Genomic DNA, 9,283 nt, shown 5'->3' with positions numbered 1-9,283 from the left:
TTTTTTATAGAAATCTGTTTATTGGTACAATTAGTAACTTATTTCTCAAAAATCTTAATGCAGAGATTCTTTTGATCTCCTCTTGTAAAACAGAATTATATGGGCACTTCCCTTATCTTTTCGTAACAGTTCTGTATCATAAGCGTTTAATGAGCATATTAAATAATTATTTTAATGTATAGTATCTGGGAGGTTTCTGAAGGTATATTGTGGAGATGCGGATACTGAATCTTCAAGCTCAAGTTTAGGAGGTGAATACAAGGTTTTCAAAAAAGTCAGTTTTCTTTATCAGGATGGGTACAGCTCACGAAAGGACATTACTTCTCTTACTACCTGTTTTGTCAACATTTACCCAGCTCCAAAACTCCTATTGAAAAATCTCAGAATACTCTAGCAGGCATTTCTGTGAAAAGGTTGAAATTATGTTGCTCAACTCTAGCCAGAGACAGAATGGTGACAGACCCAAGAGATAGTAGAAAACCCTAAGGCTTTGCTCATGCCCTTGAATTTTGATGATTGTGATCTGAACAGATGAAAATGCAGTGCTCCTCCTTTCCTTCTTCTCATTCTCATCTGTTCCTTTGAGAACAGAGTACTTTCTCAGTGACTGATACTCAATTTCTGCAAACCAAAGCATGGGACACCTGAAAACTTGCCATTTGCCCTTGGTGATTCACTCTCTTCCATTCCTTTTCAGTGACTCCTTTCAGTATTTATGTTCCTACTGGAAAGATGCTAAGTGAGGAACTAACTATAGAGGAAGCTTTCACAAAGAGGAATGCTTACTCAGTTGCTAAATTATATGCACCTAATAAAAAATGCAGCTGTCTTGACACCATGTTAAATAACCTTAATTTGTTTCTGTTCCCTGCAAGAACTCTAGTTAGGGGTCTTTTCTGGAGTCCTTGTAAAGGAAATTCAAATGCAAATATGAGGAGAGGCTTAGGAGTCCATCATATCCTGAGTCTGTACTGGAGTGAGTCTGTTGGTTTTGGTTTTCATCCAGAAAGCAGCAATTTGTGGTTTTAGGTACAACACCATTACTGTGTATTACTTTGACAGACAAGCCAACTTTGAACTGCCAAGCCAACCACGGCACTGTTGAACTTCTCCATGTAGAATGAGCTCGTTTAGATCCTCACCTTCAGGTGTACACATCGCTTTTCAAGCTTGATTCAGACAAAGTGGCAAAAAGCTCTCACGTTACATACACCTATATCAGATTGAAGCAAAGATTCTGCAAAACACCTGTTCGGAACACAACTAGATAATGTTAAAAGTTTTGCTGAGAGTCACATCAGAGTCCAACCCATCTCATTGCAAATAGGTGTGTTCATGCTCTTGTGGCATTTGCAATATCTATTTCCACTGTTCCCCCTGATTCCTGCCACCATCCAAAGAGCAAACAAGACCGTCTTTGTGGTTTACAGGTATTTGGTACTATTTTTTCTGTAATTATACAGAATAGGAGACTAGTCAGAAAAAACTGGGTTGTGGTAATACCATTACTTTGATCTCAGGCAAGAGGCACTCTTCAAAATAAACTCCCGTCTTTTCCTAACAGATAATTATGTGAAAATTGAGTTAATTTTGGCAAGCTGAGCCAAGTTGGATGGGGCATTGCTTCTGTTACTATGTAACAGGGACAAACAAAATAGGGAATGGATGTGGCTGGCCTGGCAGGACTACATACTGGAACAGGTCTCTGGCAGGTCAGAGCACGCTACTGCCACATACCAAAACACAGAGCAATGAAATACCTGGTGCTAGTGCTTGGTAAAATCCCTTCCAAAAATGATCCCTTTTTTAGCCAGAAATGAAAGGAAACAGGTTCGTTACTGTTCTCATGTTGTGAGGGCCCTATTCCAATGTGGCTCTGGTGGGTTGAATTCTTAGTATGAAATAAATGTTAAGTAATATATTAAAATATTAGGAACAGGATCTGAAGCAAACATTGACCCAGATCAGAGCAATTTTAAAGACTGTTACAATAAAGCTCTTATTAAATGAATTTTTATACCTGTTAAAAAGTCTTCTAAGGCATTTTCAGAAAAAAAAAAAAAAAGTAGTGTAATATGTCAGTTCTGGAAAGAAATCCAGCAGTGGAATCCTGTAGGCTTGCTGAAAGTGTTCCAAAGACCCACAGGAGGTACAGGGCTGAGAAAGCACGTGGAATACAAGGTTCTCCTTGTGTTTCTCCTGGGGCTGCGGGGCCACTCGGCTCCGGCCACAGGCAGCACAGCATCACTGGCCCAGCCTGGCGGGAGCCCTGCGCAGGGTGGAACAAACAGGGCATCATTACAGTCCAGCAACATGGATTTAAAGTGCCAGATCTCCTATCTCAGACTGCAGCTGCCAGTGAAGCTGTCTCTGAAGCTTATAAACATATCAATACTGTTGGACAGATTATTTCCACAGAAAAATTGATTTGGTTTCGCAGGGATAAAGTGATGTTAAACTTAACTGAGATTTAATAGTGAAAGCTGGAAAGCTTTTAACTGGATTTAATTTAATAATTTAACTGGAAAGCACTAGCTGTGTAGCTTGATATGTTTCTTCATTCAAATGGAAATAGGACTTTTACAGAGGAGTCAAACAGTCTTTTGAAGACAAAGTATTCTTTAATATTAAGGGGGAGATATCTGTATTTGACTTGCTGTACTAGACAATGAAGCTACATATTAGCAAACAATCTGAAATTATTTTTGAAAATAATTTTTGAACCCGTTGACAGTTGTAACCACAGCTGTAACAGCAGATACAATGACAACCTTTTCTGCATATTCCCCTCACTCACCACTGTACAAAACTTTAAAGAAAATGCAACCTCATGTTATTCACAATGATTTTTATCTGATGGATCCCCAATATAAAAAACACCTTTGACTTTGTTTTTGTATTTTTGTAATGAAAGAATTCTTAAACCTCACTCTATAATTTAAAGAGGGAGTACATTTGCCCAAGATTTCATGTTAAGACACAATTTATGTGCAACACATTGATGCAGTTATACTACATATTGTAAGATATTTTAACTGTGAAATATTAGTAAAAATCCTTACACTACAACAAAAGATTTTAAATATAGTAGAATGGCAGTTGAGTCAATGCTTTAGATCCCAATCATCAGTCATGGGGGTGCATGTTCAGTTCTTACCTTTGCTCTCCACCTCTGCATCAACAATTTTATATACCAGGTTGTAAGATTTCTCTGCTAAAAGACAGATGGTCTTTCATTTGACAAAAGCAAGATCAGACACTGACTGATCAAAAACTATGAATTTTAACTTCTGAAACTGAATTCTTCTTCTGCAAGCTCCATGGAGTAAACAAAGGAAAAACATTTTCAAAGAATATCTGCAGAAAGTAAAACATTAGGTTCCAGCACCCACGTACGTACAAAAATGGGGGTTTTAGGTTGCAAAACAGCTGAGCATTCCCTCTGCCCAATATATTCTTACACTAGAAACCCTGCAATAATACTCCAGAACGTTGCCAGAATGAAATTTTACCATTTTGAAGAGGGAGGAAAAAAACAACAACCGGGATTTTTAATTTCTAATCTCCATCCCACCTTTCCAGCATGGTGGCATTGTTATTTCTATAGTTAAATGAGGGCATAGCTTACCTCTATATTGAGGATTGTTTGATAAGATCTGCTAAATAGATACCTGATACTAATTCCAGTTTTATAACAGTTGCTATAGAAATAATTCTGCCAATTTTTAATTGCAGCCTCATTTCATGTAACTATCAGGAATTTAAATAAATTTTAAAATTTATTTTAAAGCAGCAGCAAAAAATGTAAGAACAGGTAAAGCAGATTTCTGCTTATGTGCCATCAATTAAGCTAATAAAGAGTACTGTAACCAAGGCATCTTTTCCACAGGTGAGCAATTCTAAGAATTATTAATAAGAATAATAAGTATAATATTTGCCTAATAATTAAATTCTGTACTATACACAGCTTTAAAGTTTAAATATTTTTAGTATTCTATTGCCATACAATTTTTCCATTTGAGCGTAGATTTAGTAAATAAAAATATATATGCACAAGTATTTACTGCTGGTCTGTCATACTATATGCATGTTTATAACTAATACAAAATGTAAAAAGAAAACAAGCATTTTAAATGTACATAGCATAGTTAAATAATTTCAATAAATTTTCTATTTGTTCCTTACAAAGCCTTTTAAAAAAAAAAAAAAAAAGTTTATAAAGAGTTTTAGCCTCCAGTGAAAGTATAAGGGGGAATGTTGCCAAAGATGATCCTATTAGAAAATATAATTTTGTAATCTAGATAATTTAAATAAATAGATAATAAATAGATAATCTAAACAAAACATAAGTGAGCTTCTATTTCTACTGCTGTTAAAGCACAATAGCAAGTGGATGAAAAAAACATCTACTCTTTAAATTTTACTTTTGCTGTAGAACTCTGTGTGTAAAATTAGTTCAAATTAAAAAGGGGGACAGTGTGAAACAGCCACAATATTTCAGTCATTCTAAAAACAGGTTATAGTTGCTATCAATAAAGTAATTCTATTATTATATTATATATTTGGAAGTGTGTTTATGGGTTTCACAGTTTGTTATCAATATTTTGGTAATGTGTAGATAGTTGCTTACTTTACAAAGCATCTATTCACACAGAGGTGACAAAAATAATTGTCTGATGACAATATTCTTATTAAAAAAATGACATGGCTATATATGAAATTAGGACTTTTTCTTTGGATTATCAAATAACTTTTTTCTTTGGATTCTCAACAAACATTTGTATAGAAATCCTTTTGTTCTCATTTTACAATTTTCAAAGTTCAAGTAATTGACCTTCAGGAGGAATCAACTACGACCTTTCTGTCCTTTGACAATCAAGGTTAAATCAGCATTAACCCCCAGAGTGTTATTTTAAGCACGATAAAGTACAGAGGAAACACCTCATCAAAATGGGTTAAGTCGTATTCCTGTTCCTAATGGTGAAAAAGGATTCACTTTGGCCCACATCAAAGCATCATTCAGTGAAATAGCAGATTTTCCATCTTCGAGAAAGAACACAGGACCCTGTAAAGCAAAAATGTTCGGGAAGGGAAAGAAAAAGAAATTACACATGTATTGTATAAAGGCCACCACAACAGAAAGCACATTTCATCTGAGGAGAACATAAAAACCATGTTCAGACCTATCATCTAAGTTCATGCAAAAATTTTACCCCCTGACTTAAAACTCTGGTAACAGCTACACATTATGAATTGAGGGCACTTATGTTCCCAAATCTGTCAACACAGCATTTCAAAATATTTAAATATTTAGTTTGATGTATTTTATTGTTATTTTATATATGCTTGTCAATTATTCCAGAGTTAAATTTAGCCTGAATTAGAAACTGAGGTAACAAGCATTTTTCTTCTGAATAATGTCCGTATTTCATCATTGTCTCTGCTGATCTATGCTTTTTCCTATCCACAAAAAACCCCCTGATATAATGCCTCCATGAATTGTTTGAAAACGGTCTACAGGGAGTCTACAGAATAATTTGAAATATTCACTATGAAAAGGACAAAATACTCATTCATCTGATAGAAAAAGAGTTATTTGCTAATTTATTAATTTGACAAAATCTGCTCTCAAAGCTGCAGTTCCATTTCAGTGCTTTCTGAAAGAGTTATGCTCTCAAACTTGCTACATAAAACTTGTAAACCCATACAAGTAGGCTGCTCTACTTTAGTATTAATTAATTTTGACTTTTGAGCTGATCTGCATGTTTAAAGCCATGACTCCTAACGTATGCTAATCCAGAAATAAGTATCCTGTAGATGACAAGCTGGTGACACCATATTTGGTATTCTTGTTGAATGGATTATAACAGTGGCAGCTTTACATGGCTGTTAGCAAATGTTGAGAGTACAGCCATAGACAGAGACCACTGATCTAATGTGGAAGTGTTGAGAACAAGTTTTTTTACACTGATGGTGAACAGTTGAGAATTTTGTTTACCTCGAAAATCCCACTAGCATTTTGTAATCTCCAATTTTTGTCACAAAACTATCCATCCCTCTTAGACTCTAAACTACACTGTTACTCTTTGGGCTGACATCTTACACTGGACAGAGGAAACAGACTTGGCATCACTTAGGAAAGTAAATTCAGGCATTGTCTGGAGTCAGGAGTAGTGTTTTCAGGATCTTTCAATTTTCTCTTTATTAAAATAACAACATATGCTAAAGAGGTATTATAAGGACTAATGCATTTTAATCTTTAAACTCTATGCGAGTGATGAATAAATATATTTGAATATTTAGTCTTCTAACAGCTGGATTTAATTAGTCATGAATTCCAAGTTTTGCAGTATGCATTTCCATAGTGATAAAAGCCAAAACCAGAAAAATGTTAGTATGTGGTTGAAGACAAATAATTTCCTAGCTTTTATTCAAGCTGTGGTGAGGGAGTAGCCAATAAGATACATGCACTTTAGACACAACATTTAGCAAAGGAAATCTTTCACATGGAAATTAAAAGGTTTTGGATTTGGGAAATGACAACTACTTGATTGGGCAATTCTTTATATAGCCTTTCTTATATAGAATCTTATAGATGTCACCGCCTGTCACCTTTAACTCTACTCCTGTGATAACAGGGTAAACATTTTTCCAGGCAAATGATGGGAGGGACCTTTGATTTATGGCAACCTCACAAGTAGTCAATGCTATCAGGAAGAAAGAACACTTCAGCTCTCTGAAACCATACCTGGATCTTTAGCCCTGTCAAACAAGAGATATGAACATCTGAATGACTAGGAAGATTTGATCCAGTGACACAGTCTGGCCCAACCATCCCCTTCAGAGGCTCCTCCTGAATTCGCGATACGAGTACTGAGTACAGTGCTCTCTGCGATTCAGACGGTGGGGTGCATGGCAACTCATCCGTAGGCCTAGCAATATAAAAGAAATTTGGTTTTCAATTTTGCTTCTTAATTTGTGTTAGAAAGTAAGACCCTCAAAGCAGTGACCTTCAGACTTTACATAGGGAATAAAGGTACAACTAAACAGTTAAATACTACTACTCTCACTCATGGTAATTTTATGTTTTTCCACCTACTTGTTTGATTGTGTGCAAGCTCTCCATGCATCTAATTCCTCAGAAAGCTGTTCGATTTTCAAAGGTACAGATACTTCCCGTCTTTTTAAAAGCTGACTGAAAAGGAATGCAAGTAATTAAAGTCCAAATTAATCCCAATAATGACTGTTTTCTTAGAAGCAAAACATGATAGACAGTAGTAAAGTAAAACTATTTCTGATTGGATATGGAATAACTATGGAAATAAATTGATCCTTCACAATATGAACTATATTAAACCTTAGTAATATTCATACTAGATATAAAAGTATAGATTTTGATTTAAATTTTATTTTCATTATCCCTATTTACATCTTATTTAATTTGTTCTATTTTTTTTTAATTTGAGGCAATTCTATATTTTAAGACCGTATGTGTTTTTATTTCTTAATATTGTCAACTTTACTAAAATTAAGGATCCATTTTGCCTATATATACTACATATGGTAAAAATGCAGTTAGAGAAACATGATTCAACACATGCTTTGGGACAGCCTTTTTTCACTTAGAGAAAACAGTTTCAAAGCCCTTGCAGTGGATGCATTTTTTATTTATCAAAATATAATATAAGGGGCAGTTATTACCTGACCTAATTCAGCCATCTTTCATTTGTGTTGGGATACCTTAAAAATGTTCTGCTTAAGCATGTAAGTTGTCCACCTTAAGCAGGTAAGTGTGCAGTTTAAGATGGGCTGGAAACTAAAAAACTGCTTGTTACTAGTCTATTAATATCCATATCAGAATAGCCTTTCTGTAAAAGCTTGTATTTCATCTTGTTATTTCTTTAGGTTCAGAAAAGAAAAAAACCAAACCAACAACAAACAAATGCTCCTTTTCCCAATCCTCTTACCAAGTTTCAGACATGAGGATAGCTAAGAAGAAAGACATGTTAAGTTGTTGAATTACCCTTGGTAATTCTGATAAAATATCAGCAGGCGTTGGAAAGCTTGCAATTCTAGTAAGGTGTGAAAGGACTGAATGACATAAACATAACATTTATTCTCGATGAAGAGATAAATAAACTGAGATGATAAGCAAAGCTACAGCGGTTGGTTAGAGCAGTTAGTGGAGCAATAACAGTTAGAATAATGCCAGCATAGCTTGCACTATAAAATCAGGGACATACTGGAAATGGCCTTGCTATCCAGCAAGTTAGGGGACAGAAAGAGGAATTGACAGCCCCAAAATGTGAAGAAGTGGAAGTTAGTCAGCTGGATATCATTACCAAACCAAACAGGAAGACTAAACAATTGTGGTTATTCTCTAAGGAACACTAAAGTATTCTATGTAAGCCTATTTTATTTACCATATAAAGATTATTGATCTTAATCTTTCTCCTTCCTAGTCCAAGTTGGTTGGTTCAAGTTCAAGTGGGGTCAGATGAAATTGAGTGTACCAAAAGAAATGAAGTGCGTCAGGTTGTGTAGGGCCAAGTGAATTGGGCCAAGCTTCATTGGGCTGGGTCAAGCCAAGTGGAGAAAGTTGGGTCACGGGAAGTGGTTGAGGTCAGGTTAGGTCAGGTAAATTGGGTCAAGCTGAGCTGATTGAAGTCAGTCAAGTTTAGTCTGGTGGGCCTAGTCAGGTCAAGTCTAGTCAGGTGGCTGGTTGGGGTTGAGCTGGACAAAGCAGGCAGCACCAGGCCAGATCACATCAAGTGGGCTGGGAGTCATTGGTGTCTGGGAATATTAGCTTATTAGTCATTAATGTCTAGAAATATCAGGTCACTGAATAACAGGAGGTCAAAGTGGGTTTCTTGGTGAGAATCAAGCTAGTGCCCAGTCATGGGCTCCAAACTCAAAGCTACTCCTTTTCGGTACTGAGGAAGTCTTGGCAAATGTTCTACAGGTAGATACAAATTAAAGTGTTACTGGCAACATACAGTCACACCTGGCAGTGATGCTGAATACTCAGCTACTTCTAAAAATAGTTTTTCTTACAGAACTAAGAGTTTGACTGACACCCTGGTTTCACAACTTGTTGAGTTACCTCAGAAACTCATACATGTATAATGCATAAAGAAAGTAAAGAAGCTTGTACATGCAGGCATAGATATACCTTTACAACTTTATAACAGAACTGGGAACTCAGCTGTTTTGTGAGGGGTTGTGAAGAAGTGGGGTCAGTGTATGGTATATGCCATAATAAAGACTGAAATTACTCAGTGTT

General features: G+C 35.8%; 1 protein-coding gene across 7 annotated transcripts in view; it reads right to left on the bottom strand.

Moving 5' to 3' along the window:
* Window positions 1-2,601: 2,601 nt before the first annotated feature.
* Window positions 2,602-9,283, bottom strand: part of WDR17 (WD repeat domain 17) — a 58,732-nt gene continuing 52,050 nt past the window's right edge. For all 7 annotated transcript variants that reach the window (XM_042014940.1, XM_042014941.1, XM_042014943.1 and 4 more), the window contains 3 exons: window positions 7,100-7,195; window positions 6,749-6,932; window positions 2,602-5,065 (listed from right to left, as the gene is read on the bottom strand). In XM_042014940.1, the coding sequence (XP_041870874.1) occupies window positions 4,946-5,065; window positions 6,749-6,932; window positions 7,100-7,195 (400 nt within the window). In that variant the 3' untranslated portion in view covers window positions 2,602-4,945. The remainder of the gene's footprint in view (window positions 5,066-6,748; window positions 6,933-7,099; window positions 7,196-9,283) is intronic.

Source organism: Corvus kubaryi, unplaced genomic scaffold (assembly GCF_017639235.1).
Source record: "Corvus kubaryi isolate FWS band 111438036 unplaced genomic scaffold, C.kubaryi_AGA036_p1.0 split3-131, whole genome shotgun sequence".
Lineage (NCBI taxonomy): Eukaryota > Metazoa > Chordata > Aves > Passeriformes > Corvidae > Corvus > Corvus kubaryi.
Note: the sequence above shows the minus strand (reverse complement) of the source record. Positions and strands in the feature narration are given on the sequence as shown.